General features: G+C 39.1%; 2 protein-coding genes across 2 annotated transcripts in view; one reads left to right on the top strand and one right to left on the bottom strand.

Annotated features, from left to right (window-relative positions):
* Positions 1-15,107, bottom strand: part of KCNIP1 (potassium voltage-gated channel interacting protein 1) — a 615,599-nt gene that overhangs the window by 402,150 nt on the left and 198,342 nt on the right. The gene's annotated exons all lie outside the window — the stretch shown is intronic.
* Positions 2,830-13,237, top strand: KCNMB1 (potassium calcium-activated channel subfamily M regulatory beta subunit 1). The gene is made up of 4 exons (XM_054841794.1): positions 2,830-2,996; positions 8,804-8,973; positions 10,474-10,669; positions 12,498-13,237. Exons 2-4 carry the CDS (start codon positions 8,834-8,836, stop codon positions 12,765-12,767), a joined length of 606 nt encoding a protein of 201 aa, XP_054697769.1. The 5' UTR covers positions 2,830-2,996; positions 8,804-8,833; the 3' UTR covers positions 12,768-13,237.

The raw sequence follows: 15,107 nt of genomic DNA, 5'->3' as shown, positions 1-15,107 counted from the left end.
GTACAGCAAATAAATGCAGGAAACTTTTCCCCTACCACTGCTGTAATGTCTACAGTTCCTTCATATTTTTATTTACAAAACAGAGCTACAACCCTTGCATGCTAATGTTTACACAATTTCTCCTTCAGCGCCACATGCCTTCTCTCCCACATTTTTTCTTCCACTAGCACTTAGAGAAAATAACTCCTCTGAAATATTTATCTTAGTTATCTTTAATTTGTCTGATAGCTTCTTGCAGTTCTGGAAACTGATAATTCTAAGTGTAGATACTTCACTAACTTAGACATGGCATTTTTATTTTCAAGTTGAAGCATTGCTTGTTTTTTAAAGAATCATGGGGAATTATCCCTCAAATTTAATTTATTTTGGCCTTAGCCAAAGGGTTTAATACAGTCAGAAGCAAGACGCTGAAAAAAAAGTTGTTCAGATTCAAAATAAAATATTTGAAGTTCAGAAAAGCCTACTCTGACATTGTTTGTCTTCCCTTTTTCTTCTCTCAATTACAGTCAGGGATCAGACATCAAAACAGCACCTCGAGCAAGGCTTGGCCAATGTCCCTGCAAAGTTTTTATCTTGGCAAGAAACTAGTATTTCCAAGAGGATCTTAGACCAACAGGGGTACTGTCTTTACCTCCAGCTGACCTTAACTAGCCTCGATTTGTTCTGCCACCCATACTCAAAGAGCACTCTCAGAAACAGCCCTTCCAGCAGTGGCCCTGCACCCCCTCTCTGGGTCAGCATAAGGCCAGGAGAAACTGTGCATCACCAGTTATGCAGCTTACAAATAAGCAGAAAATTATTGTCCCAACAGAAGATCCTCATGTAGAGGCTAAGGCTGGTCCCATGCTCCTCCGATACCAGGGAAACTCTGCCTTGAGCAAGCGGATGAGTGGGCTTATGGTGTCCCACCATGACAGCCGTGAGCAATGCTAGAGGAGCAGCAAGCACTGCAGCTCTTGTAAGGAAAAGGAGCACCAGGGTAAAAGCACACAGTGATTTCAATCACCAGATTGTTCCTTTTTCCTCCCTTCCCTCAAGTTGCAAAAAAAAAAAAAAAATTCTATGTGATTTTATTAAGACAGAGGCTATTTTAGACTATAATACAAAATTACACCTTATAATACAACAAACATTATTTGGCTTGCCATTGACACAGCTCTTACATATACACACCACTCTGTACAGGTCAGTGGAACATCAAAATATCCCAAGGTTAGAATTGGATATCAGCACAGCACCTCCCTTTAGCACACCCATGTTATTTTATTAGGTTAGTTCTCTGAGAGCCAGTGGCCACCTGGACTTGCATGTCTGGAGCTTATGTGAGCAGAAAAGAAACAAGGAAAAGGTAATATGTAGCACCAGACTTGGAGCATAGCTTCTGTCTGTTCAAACAAATCACCAGTGCACCTCAAACTGAGCCTGAGCACTCTATTACCACCTCCTTCAGTACACTGAGGAACTTTAAAAATGTAATCTCTGTTTTGCCTGTGGAATCCACAAGTTCTGCGTTATTTTTGCAGTAGAGCTCCTTAGTGTAGCAGTTAAAAATTGATCCATGTGTATTAATCATTAGTTAAGGAGAGCAGGCAGAAGAGACAGAGTTGGAGATTCATGAATTTCAGTCAGCAGGGGTTACCTTATTTTCTACCTTGCCTCCTGAATCACACAGCCCAATCACTTTTAATAAATTCCTCATTAAAAGCATGACTTCTGCTTGAGCCGGAGCCTGCATCTTTGAAATATCCAGTCTTTTTTCCTAAGTATCAAAAAATGATAGAAAACTCCACTCAACCAGATCGTGTTTTATGTGGGAATAATTTTTGTTCAGAAAGCTCTTTTTCCAACCTTCAAATGCCATTCTTTAAATTTAGCTACATCACTTCTCAAATATTAAAAAAAAATGACTGTGATCATAAATCTTTCCAATCTAGATGATAGTAGCAGGCTTCATCTTACTTAGCTTTAAGTGTCTAACAGACAGTTATCTAAATCCAAGTTATCTTTGTGTGCTCTCTTCTGCATCACTAATAATAGAAAAGGTCCTTCTGGGGGAGATTCATCTGTTATCTTCAGACAGCATGACCTCTCTGAACATGCAAACTTCAAATCTTTTACCAAAAGCAAGCCTGGAAGAGCATCTTAAGCTGAAATAGCTAATTATTAGATACCTAAAGCACGGTAGAGGGATCCTACCCCTGTTTACAATGCTCAGAACTCTTAATGTTCTGAGCATTTCAGTTCCTTTAATCTCCCAATAAAAGAGTTTCCCTATCTAAAAAAACCCAACAACAACAAAAAAAATTAGCTCTTCTCTGAAGCTCTGTACTAGGAGTCATCTGTTTATATGTCCCAGAAGCAGACTTGGTTTTTTGACAAGAGGAACATGCTGAACACTCATATCTGTGGCACGATGGATGTTTTCGACCCTATCTAGAGAGTCCTGATGTACAGTCAAAATTTTAACATCTGTTGCATCCAAACTGACCAAAACTAGTGGCAACAAAGCATTCCCACACAGCTGTTAATAGCTCAGGTATTAAGAATTAAGAATCAGTATCACTGGTCATTGATACAGTCAATTTCTTAAATCTTACCCAAAAGACCTATTGGATTTCTAAACTAAAAAAACCGTGCAAAAGGAGTAGGACCATACCTTAAGACAAATCCACTGGGATATGTGGTAAAGGGGCCCTAGGGTATGAGAAAACAGCCTCTTCAGCTGTAATTGGTGTTAGTATTGTGGCTTCCTGGTTTTCAGCAATTAATCTCAAAAAGGACAGTGCTCTCATACCTTACCATTTATGGTTACAGAAAGCTTCATAATAGGGGAACTAAGTTAGGAGTTCAGCCACAGCAAAACAAACCCAGAGAAGTACAGGAAAGGAAAAAAATAAAATAAAAATCTCTTTCAGCTCGAAGTTCCACTACTATCCCAGCCCTGTCATTTAACAGAAGTTTTTTCCATCAGAAAAAGAAGAATTTCATCAAAACCAGTAAGTAAGCAACTGCTTTTCCTTGGGAGCATGCAATAGCTTTGGGTTTTGGAAAGTACAGTGTTTTTAGAAGCAGCAATCTTTCTAAAACTGCAGCTCTATGGAGGACAGCCCAGGTAGCCCACATGCTACAGAAAAGTTGTTTTTTTCTTTTGTAACTGGAATCTGATAATTCTCCATAATTATTAGCAAAGGTAGCAGTAATTGTTTAATAAACAACAGAATCTTAGAAGTCTGCAGCCCGTATAAGATGATAGCTTTTATTCATTTTAATAGTGAATACACCTTTACTCTTAGACATTTCATGGCATTGGATGTTCAGCATTCCTTTACAGTCTGTGCTTGCCTACCTCTAAGTTAGAGAGGAACGAAGCATTTGAACTCTTTCAAGCTTCCCTGAAATCTACCCTTAAATAGATTCATTCTGTGCAGCACTGTACTGCACAGAATCCAAAAGAAGTACTCCAGAAAAACTTCAGAACTGTTGAACTGAGCAAGTAACTTTTTTTTTTTTAAGAACCACTATGTTTAAAAGCTAACAGAATTACTCTTAAACAACTGCATAGGTTCTTCAACTAAAAAGCTAACTTCTTTAATTCACACTAGTGTTACATTAGGTAAAGATTTCATTAATAAAGCAAAATGATACAGCATATTTCATAAAATAAATGTAGTTGTATCACATTACACATTCAAAATATTTCTGCTTCAGGTTTCCAAAACAGCTGCATGAGTACATGGCAGAATCTTCTTTTCTGTGCACATTTCCACTGAGGTTCAGCATCACTTTATTCTGTAATGCACACGGTATTTGTGGTACCAGATGCACAGAATGCTAAGTAATGGGTTCTTACCTACTTGCAATGAACAAAACTGGCATTCCCTGACCCCAGCACCCCTGTTACCAGCAAGGATTGCATAGAAATGCTAGAGTAGGAAATGGAGGGCAGGGAGAGGGGAAGCAAGCACCAACACAAAAGTAGTTTTGACTTCAGGTCTGTTGCCCAGGGTGTAAGCGGTGGGTCAGTAGATGAGAAAAGGATGAAGGCAAGATTGAAACAGAAAGGAAGAGGAATCCAAGCAGTGTTAAAATACTTATGGAAACAGGTAGGCAAGTGTGAGTGACCAAACTAAATCCACTCAGAGACAATAGTAAATATTAAGCTGTGCAGCTCTGCCACAGTAGCATAACCAATACAGAACTCATATTTATAGATCTAAAACTTAGGGTTGCCTTCTGGTTCCCACACAAAGTACCTGGCCAATAAACTGGTGATGAATACTATGCTCCTCTTACATACCCAAAGCCAGCAATTTTATTGTTGTCAACACATAAAGTGTTTTAAGAATAAAACAAGGTGACTATTAAGTTGGCACTTGATAGGGGAAAGCAAGTGGCTATTTTGTATGCAGTGGCAGTAGAGACCTAAGAGTCCAGGCTTATTTATAGTCTTGTCATTGCTTTAGACATGCAGATAACTTGCATCGCTTTTCTCAGTGTGATGTAGTATTAGCACTTGATGCTCATCTGAAAGCAATATAAATGCTCACTGAAAATTCACCATATGGTATAGGATAAACCACCTCAAAAAACCCAAGTAGCTCACTGTTAATATTTATTCCAACTACAATTTGAGAGAAGGGTTTATCACCCTTTTTTCAGCAAGCGAGATGAATTCATCAGTGCTACTGATACTGCCATACTCAAGTTAAGAGCAGCCTGGAATAGCCCAAGAGAGCGGTTCCACGCAAAACCACGGAGGCCACAGCACTGAAACTCCTTGAGAGATGGAGGAGGCGGCAGAGACTTCCCACTGAGTATCCAACATGTCTACTAATCAAAACAGGGGACTCTGTTCCAAACCTGAGCAGATGGCATCCCTAGGATTATCACCAGCAGCTGTCAATGCAGTGATTATACATTGAAATTGCACAGCTAATGTACTGTATAATTTAACTAGACTGAAGAAGAAGATTAGGGAGAGGGAACATTATGAAAAGATTTGGAGCTTATATTTTCCTAATAATTATGGAGGCACCCCACAATGTTCACTGCAAAAGATACATTTAGCTTTGCTCTTGAAGGCTGGACTAAAACCCACGTTATACACTTCAACATCTTCCAATTCAAATACGCTCAGAGACTTCCTGGGCCAATCCAGTCCTCTGCAGTGCTTCATTTTTCGAAGATTTAATGATTTCGTCAGAGGAAACACTTAGCTCTTTCAACATTCCTCCTAATATACATTGACAGAGCTTAGGAGACAGAAAAGAAGAATTTTTAATCTGAAAAAAAAAAAACCTTTTAAACAATTGGAAAATTCCAAATAAATGTTTTTCTATGTGCATGCAGCATTCCTTTGTCTCAAGAGCCAGAAAATGCAGGATTTTCAGCACAAGAACATAAGAATATTGATAGATGAATGGAAAAAATGCACATAGGGTTTCCTTCACTGACTTGGCTTTCCTCTTCCACACAGGCATGAAATAGCATTACAGATTTTCCTGGTCTTCTAAATTTTAAAGCATAAAAAACCCACAGCAGGAAGTATGTATTTCAGTTTTAGGGACCACATTTACAGCTAATCTGGTGCAGCCACACAACAGTGACATGTGCATCTCTGATTTACCGCATCTGAAGACCTAGCCAGTTATTTTTTACGTGTATAGAAGCACTCGGTGAGATATTTTTAGACCAATCTTTCTTGTTAACATTCTCTGCATAATTCATATGTCCTTATTCGCTTTGGGGCGGAGCAGACATCTGAACTGGGGGAGCAGAAGCAAAAAGGATCACCCAGCAGCCCACACAGAAAACCAGAGTCAGGCAGCCCAGCTGGTGTCAGGGTGGGGAACAACACTGCACATAATGCTGGGGAAACCTCTTGGCCACTTGTGAAAATTTCCAGTTGACACAAACTAATTCCTTACGTGTCTTAAGGAGGTAGTCCGGCAATTTAAGATGATTTAAGGAAGGATGAGTTTACTGATACTTCTGCTGCATATATGGCTGACGTTCAAGCAGACTGATGGGGCAATTACATTTCTTATTAATTCTTTGATTAATAGTCCCACAGTTCTTGTTTTCCATGTAACAAGGGGTCTGATGACCCCAGTGTTTCTCAGCATGACTGGGACAGCTACGTAAACATTATGATTCATCTAAAACTCAAGATATTAACAATACTAGGCCAGTACTAGGAAGCTTTCCACAAGCCATGGTGACAGTACCAATCTTTCACTTTTCCATTTTCCCACAGAACTAATTAAGGATTAATCAGTGTTACTGTATGTAAGAATTTCTTGCTAACAACACAGGTTTTCACTTGCCTGTTGTTAGCTTCCCAGTGTGTTATGACGAACTGCCAACTCAGGTACCACATGGTCTCAGGGCTCGTGCTCCAGGACCAATGATGTTCCTTTATGTCATTTTCCCCTCTGACCAAGCTGCACAACAGGTAAAGGAGGGTCAGTCTAGTATCAGTTGGTCTTAAGGTGCTGTGATGTACAGCATTTCATTATTTAAAATATTTTTTAATTCTTTGTTTTTGAAAATACTGTTTCCACTTTCCCCCCACAGAACTAGAAGAAAGAACAGAAGTTTCCAAGGAACAGTCACTAACAACATTTACCCAAGTTTCCTTGAGGGGTGCACGTGCCTCTGTGCACGGTTATACACAAGCCTGCAGGCATGGCGTGAGCACACTGACAGTGCTTGATGCCAGATGTTCTATTTATAGACCCATAGACTTAGAAAAACACAATACGGCCTTATTTAAGGGCATTAGCTCACATTCTGTATTAAAGTCAAATGTCAGTAAGCGGGTAAGGCTCATCTTATGGCAATTTCCAACTTAAGATGCTTCCTACAGTGCCAGTGAATTCTATATGATCATCAGAAAAACAACTCCCTTCAAAATGCTCTATACAATATTCACAGTGGATATTGATATTTTATTTAAAGGGGAATTAAATTTGAAACTGGATTAAATTCAGTATTCCAGCAACAATCCTTTTGCTAATAGGGACACCTCAGAACAGCCTTTCATTTTGATATTATATACTATCAACTTCAAATTATATATTTAAACAATTCTGTAACTAGCTCCAAGTTATGCTAAACAACCAAAGCTGTTTTACTATCCATATGCTTCTATATTTTTGGTAATAACAATAATATTCAGGTGTTACGGTAGTCTAAAACCAGTAGCATTTCAATGTTCAAATACTTTTTTCCTTTGATCATTAAGCAAAATAAGACACTTTTACCAGTGAAAACCAGAACTAATAGGAAAGAAAGAATGAATATACTCTGAGTGTTGCTTTCGAGAGCTGATAGTGTCTTTATCTTGTCTTTTGCAAAACTCAGTGTTCTGCCCCACCCCCAGAAACACTCCAGCTCTGCCAGCCTATAGCTTATTCACTAACTTTAGCTTGTGTTTGTCTTATACCATATCAAAAAACTTAAGTCTTGCTTAGCTGAACACAGGTGGATTTAAGCAGGGACCATACCATCCTGAAGGCAGTCAGTAAGAATAAACACTAAATAGTTGCACACACCTGAAGCTGAAATCCTGAAAACACCAGCTGCTACATGAAGCTGTGCACCGTTGTCTTGCACATGACAACTGAAACCTGTTCGGCACATATGTAACATATTTTCTCTTTCTCCTTCTGCTCTGCTTTCTTCCTTTCTCCCAAAAAACCCCACACAAATCTTGCCAGTCTCATCATTTGCCACAACTATGTCTTGCACCATGTTTTTGTGAAAAAACAAAACCCCAGAAACCTTCAGTTACAGCTGTTAGTGCAACAGATACTGGTGATGGGTTGAGCTCTCAGCAACTGTTATGGTTCATTTATCTATTAATCCTATATATCAGTCATGCTGACTTAATGGCATATGGCTTCACAGCAATTATTTTCAGATTCTCTTTATCAAAGAATTAGCAAGATAATTTAAAATGCTACTTGGCAAAAGATTGGAGGGGGAGAAATGCCAGTCACTCCCAAGCTCAGGTTCAGACAGCTCTGTCTGAGAGTTCCCCCAATGTTGCACCAACACTTCACAGTTTGCACTCTCCCACTTGTGCCAGCAGCAGTCCTGACTCGGTGCTCATGGTGAAACAATAGCAGTTCTAACTGCTATGTTTTATAATCCTGTCCAATTATGTTTGGTGGCAACATACTACTTCCGTCTAGAAAACGCAGCTTTTCTCTGCGATTTGGTTGGACATCAAGTTTTGAGCATCCCTGAATGGACAAGGCCAAACAAGCAGAAGTCAGAACCGGGCATCTCAAATGTTAAATTTTAAATCATTTCAGCTCTCTTGAAATAAGACAACCACATTTCAGACTAATCCAGAAGAAAATGCATAATGTAAAAAGGATTGTACTGTGGTAGGATTTTCCCTTCATGCAGCCTTTACCAATACACACCACAGTATCTCTTACTTCAGAGATGCAGCAACATAAAATAGACTGAATGAAGGCTGAGGACAGTCAGGCTGTTAACAGAACTCTCCCCAAAAGTAATCAGGTTTTTCTACCCCCAGTCCTAGCCTACACACACACACTTTTCAAAGTACTATATGGTAAATATAAGAAAGTAGAAAAAGGAGTCTACAGATAACAAAAAACACAGTAACTTGTTTTTAAATTTTTTTTTTTTTTTTTTTTTTTTTCAAAAATAGGACTGTTCCTCCATGGGATACATTATGTTTCAGAAACGTGTTCCACAACTGCAATGCCTGTAGCCAATCACAGTCATGCTTTCCCTCTCCTTTCTGTATTTTCTTTTGTACCAGAAAGAGATTGTTCAGATTTCACAACTCTAAATGATGTTGGGAAAAAAGTTGGTGACTGCACAGAAGCGAGGGGAGACAAGAGCCCTGTGCCTGGGACTGGGAATGGTCGCATGTTCCATGATGATGTACTTTTTTATTGGGATCACCATTGTGCCATTCTACACTCAAAGGTAATAACAGTCATTTATTTATGAACACAGACCCATGTCAGCAAAAACAATTAGTGAAACAGTGCCAAAATATATGTTAGTGTGTTGTACAATAAACAAACAATATGTTCTTGAAGAGCTCTTAAGAATTTAAAACAGAAGAAAAGAGAAACAAAAAAGTGAATGAAGAAGCCATCAGGCATTTATGGGTAAAGCACAAGAAAGAGGGAATAATCATCCTCAGGGCTAGAATGAGAACAGACTAAACCAAAGCGTTTACAATGAAAACTTGTAAAATAAAAAAGAAAACAAACAAGCATGCTTATCAAATCTTGATAATAGAAAGCTTAGCCAAAGCAAAGAAAAAAAAAAAAATCTTTTTCATGTGCAGGAGGGTGTGTTGTTTTTAATAAAACTGTAAAAACTTGAGCAACAGAAGTCATGGTAAAATTGTTCAGCCGAGAATTTGTATCTTACTTCCAAATCAACCATCATGAGAAACTAGCACCTTCAACAGCCCAGCCTACCACAGCAAATGTTGCAGAGTACAACGAACGCTGAAGAAGTTACTATTACCTGCATTTTTATTTCGTTTTGTAAGTTCTGCCTCCACACAGAAAATCAATTTACAAAAAACCAAAGAAAAAGAGTGCAACTCAGTTTAAAATGCTTGAACATTTTGATGGAGAAAGCAAGTACATCCACCTCATTATTCTTGCTAAGAGCACCTTTAAGCTCAAAAATGTTTGTTTTAAAGATAATGTTTTTCAGAGTAATTCGCATTCATTTTATGTATTTTCCAGCCTGCTGATTACATTACAAAAGACAATAGCATGTAAAAAGATGAGTTTCTTAAGATCTGGAGTGAGACTATTTCTTCACTTTTTTGCTACCACAGTGTACTGCTGTAAGCAAAAGCTTACTGTGTTATCAGTAATAAAAGTTTAACTTTTGAGAAAAAGTGGTAAGTAACAACAAAAAGTGAACTTTTGCCAGACAAAATCCTTCTTATTCATGCAAAAGGTCCATGTAATAAACAAAAGGAGAGAGGGGGAGAAACACATGGGAACTGATCCGAGTTCTGAGAATTATTGAATGAAAATAGTAAAAATATTTCTGAGAGATCAAAAGCTCCACTATTCGCAGCCAGATTTCAGATAAGGTCAAGCTTTACCAACGTACTGCACTTCCAAATATTTACTACCAAACATTAAAATCCATAGCGATTTTTCTTTCTTGAACAACACTTGAGGCTTATTAAAGATGGGGTTAGAATCTAATTTCAAACCACAAAATGTTTAACAAACAAACAAACTTTTCTTGCACTGCTTGCCTATGGCAGCCCTTCTCCAGGCACAGCCATCAATTTGGGGTGTGCAAAGTGCACCTCAATTGAGCAGCCATGAACTCTACCCATGCTCCCATCCACAGCTGGCATACACAGATGCACTTCCAGCACGCAACTCGTAACAGACGCTGCTAACACATTTAAAAGCAATGCTTTTTGTTTTGTTTTTGTAGTGTTTGGACAGCAGAAACTGTGTGCAAGGTACTCAAAGCCAACATCAAGGACAAAGTTCTCAGCCCAAACAGCAAAGGCTCAGAGGATGAGGATATCTTTCCTTACCCATGTCTACAGGTGTGGGTTAATGTGACAGCCTCAGGACAAGAGGTTATGCTGTATCAAACTGAAGATACACTGGAAAGAAATTCTAAGGTACTTGCAACATAGATTGAATAATGGCTCTCTGCTGCTATCTAATGCCTTTGAGCAGAAGGGGTGATTGTTTCTAAACCAAGCAGCTGAGTAAGAGTAGGAGTTGTTCATCTTTCACATGTTAATGTCAGTGCTTAGACCAAGGCACTTTTTAAATATTCCAGAAGTTACATAGTTTTGGATTTTGTTTTAAATGTTACATCAAACATTAAGTTAATATTTGTTAAGCAATTACACCAACTGAACATTTAATATATAAATGTAAAATATATATATATAAAACATGCACATTTTAGAAAGGAGAAACAAATCAATAATTTTGCCAGGTGATCACCCAGAAAACTCATTTGTCTTTGGTTTTGTCTGGAACTGTTTCTGGTCAGCATGGCAGCAGAAGCCTGGACTCATGGAGAGGGCACTAGCACTGTAGGAAGCACCAGTGTAAAGCAGAGGTGCTGGGTATTGTGGTAGAGGTCCCTTGGTCAGTCTTTTTAGGGATCTATTTCCTAGAAGATGAGTGCAGACCATGGGTGGGACAGAAATGTGGGTGCACAGTATTCATTTGGCTTTATAGATGTGTGAAAGATTGGGGAAGGGGAAAAAGTAGGGTGTTACCCTTCTGCTTCTGCCAGCATTTCTGCTTGGGAATCAGCAAACAGCTCAACGTTTTTAGACTTGCTCCCTTGCAACCAGAAGTGCTCCTAGAGGTACACTGTCCCAGGGAAGGTCAGGTTAACTTCAGTTCCAAAACCATGAGTATTTCAGAGGCCTTACCTCAGCTCAGCACTCTCAAAGGGGACAAAGTGAAATTCAGATCCTGGATACCCAAGACTGAAGCACTTTCAGAATCCAAACCAAACATGCTTGGACTACAAGTGCTCATCATCTTAAAGAAATTACATAGATTAGAGTTTCACACTGCAAACCTGATGAAATAAGACACTTTAGCTGAAGAGAATTTTGCTAGCTCATGACTATCTTTATAGTGACTATCTCAGGGAAAGCTACATACAATGAAGTGGCAAAGCAGAAATTATCCACTGTAGATTGAAACAAAAGAGTCTTGTTCACTGCAAGAGGAGGTGATTTGCTGATTTCCTACCTACTGTTTGCGTTACTGCAAGTACAAGCCTTCAGAGGTCAGGAACCATCCCCTTTCTGCCTTGGCTAGTTTCCAGCTTAAGACACCTCAGCATTATGATGTATGCAAAATAATATTGCAGAAAATAAAGTGTTAAGAACAACAATGAAAATGAGTGCTTCAAAGTCAAATAGTATTTCCACTGAAAACTAAATAACTTTGCCTTATTACTACAGGTCAAAATAGTTCTGTGTTACAAGGACAAGTAGGAAGCCTCCAACAGCCATGCTTTCCTGTTGTTCTACTAGTTACAACCAGAGGTGCACAGTGAAGCGCCTTTGTGTTCCAGCACACTAACAAGCCAGTTCTGAATTTCTGCAGAACTAACACATTTCTGCTGTGGTGGTGCCTAGAAGTTCAGTTAGGAATACGAGCATGGCACTGTAATAATAAAGTGACAGTCCTAAAGACTGCAGTTTTATTTTGAGCACATATGTATTACTGGTTGCCAACAACACTACTCCAACCTGTAAACCTACGACCTGGGGGCACAGACACACTGACAGAAACAGGAAGCATGGCAAATTGGTTATGGACATAAGGAAACCAAGATGATCTCCAGGGATACTAGTCAAACCACAGAAGATTTTGAGTAAAACAGACATGCTAGTATTGACAATCTGACTTAACTACAAATCCTGTATTAGGGTATATGTTATAATGAATCACTTTCATTTCTTATTCCAGTGCTCGTACGTCCCAGGCAAGTCGGAGAACTCTAAAGAAGTTAAAGCACGAATAGAAACAATTGCAAGCAATTTCAAAACACACCAGACTTTCCCGTGCTACTATGACCCAGGAGGAACACAGACCAATGTCATTTTTAGCAGACTTTATCCCCCAAAAGGCCTCCTCTTTGCTTTCCTTTGGCCTACACTCATGTTTAGTGGTGGATGTCTGATTATTGTTCTGGTAAAAATTAGTCAGTATGTTTCCATTCTTTCTGCTTGGCAGTAAAAAATAAATAGTACAGATAGTTGCAAGATATTCAAGTGCCTTTGTTCTGCCTGTCTTTACCTGTATTTTGTGACTTTTAATATACCAGATGTCAATGCAAGGGCAGGCATTCCGAAAAACCAAACAGCACCCACTATGGATGGCAATCCGTTACAAAATATAAAATTGATTCCCAGGAATGCCTGAAAATACCTCATAAGAACACAGACCAAGTTACTATCTGTTGTTGTTTCCTTTGGTTTTCTGAGGTACAGTTGCTTTACAGAACTACAATTCAAGTTGAGTATTAAACTCTTGTTCCACATTTTAGACAGGGTCCTAATTTTCTGTCTGGTTGAAACCAGTCGGTGCCAGATCCATATACATCATTACTGGTTGACACACTCTTTATATACTTCATTACTGATACAGTATGTATTCATGGCGTATTCGTCTGTCAAGAAAAGAAGGTTTTTTATGGTCCAAAAAGATATTTGTATTAATGGATCTCTCTGCTTTTGGGGAAGGGGAGGGGAAAAACCACCCGAAAACAAAATATACACACAGACATTACAAAGTTTGCACTCTAAACATCTAACACAAACTGTATATAATGAAATGCATGAAATGTAAGGTACAGTAAAAACTTACATTGGAAGTAAGTTTTTGTATTTGACTCAAATCTTAGCTTTACTTTGAAACAAGCGTACCACTCAAGGAAGGCTACCTGCCTGCCATTTACATATATTATAAAACCGTTAAGGAAAAGGAGTCATGATATAAAGAATATGATTATATAGTAGAAAACATCCATATCATCTTACTAAATACAGTAATCTAACATTTTACTAAATACAGTACTCTAACATCACCACAGAAGTTTGCATGGTTAGCACAAAGATAGTTCACAATAGAGGCATGTTTGTTTCTAGCACCAAGACTCTTCTTCAGAATGCTCTGATGCACATATAGACACATTTTCTGTTTTCTGAAAATAACTCTGTTTCTCTCAGCCAATTTTCATATTGCTACTGGACACAGAAGGAACATAAGATACTTCCTGCATGCTGTATTTAACTAGCACTTGGAATACAACTAGTACAAGCTTTTTCATCACAAAGCTGATCACTTAGTAGCTATCATTCACAGGAAAATTTCAGGGCTTACATACAAATTTAAGGCTGAACAACCCCAAGTCTCTCAGCCTGTCCTCACAGCAGAGGTGCTGCAGCCCGCTGATCATCTTCATGGTCTCCTCTGGACTCGCTCCAACAGCTCCATGTCTGTCTTGTACTGGAGACCCCAGAGCTGGACTCAGTACTCCAGGTGGGGTCTCATGAGAGCAGAGGGGGAGAATCCCCCCGCTCAACCTGTTGGTCACTCTGCTTTTGATGCAGCCCAGGATACGGCTAGCTTTCTGGGCTGCAAGTGCACATCACTGGCTCATGTTGAGCTTTTCATCAACCAACACCCCCAAGTATTTCTCCTCAGGTTGCTCTCAATCCATTCTCTGTGTAGCTTGTAGTTGTGCTTGGGATTGTGCCAACCCATGTGCAGGACCTTACACTTGGCTTTGTTGAACTTCATATGGTTCGCACGGGCCCACCCACCTCTCCAGCCAGTCAAGGTCCCTCTGGATGACATCCCTTCCCTCCAGCGTGTCGACCACACCACACAGCTTGGTGTCGTCGGCAAACTTGCTGAGGGTGCACTCGATCTCACCGCCCATGTCACTGACAAACATGTTAAACAGCGCTGGTCCCAGTACTGACCTCTGAAGAATGCCACTCATCACTAGTCTCCACTTAGACATCAAGTTGTTGACCACAACTCTAAGTGTGACCATCCAGCCAATTCCTTATCCACCTAGTGGTCCATCCATCAAATCCATGTCTCTCCAATTTAGAGACAAAGATGTCATGTGGGACAGTAAAGATTTGCCCATATAGACAGTGCTGGTTATGTTCTACAGTTCTGAGGAAGTTTAACGTTAAAGTCATAGATACACTTTTTCCTTCACACTCACTTTCTTTTAAAGTTGAAACTAGGTGTTTTAACAGTGTGCCAGGTTGCTGTATCACTACTGAACTTTTGTAAACATTTTTCTATTCTTATTCCGTCAGCAAAAGTTGTAATTCACTACAGAGTGAAGTTTTAATAACACTCTCTATGCTTCTTACAGCACCACCCAAGGAAGCTATATACCCTTTAGGGAGGTTTAGTTGTTTGGCTTTTTTTTTTTTTTTTTTAAATATTACTGGATTATACCATCAAGTCTACAATAAAGCTGATAAATAAAATGCTATTTTTCTGAGATCCAGCAAAACACTTCCTTTAAGAAGTGCTTCAATACAAGCAGTG

Source organism: Grus americana, chromosome 14 (genome assembly GCF_028858705.1).
Source record: "Grus americana isolate bGruAme1 chromosome 14, bGruAme1.mat, whole genome shotgun sequence".
NCBI classification, from domain to species: Eukaryota; Metazoa; Chordata; class Aves; order Gruiformes; family Gruidae; genus Grus; species Grus americana.
The sequence above is the reverse complement of the archived record's forward strand: the minus strand, read 5'-3'. Positions and strand labels throughout refer to the sequence as shown.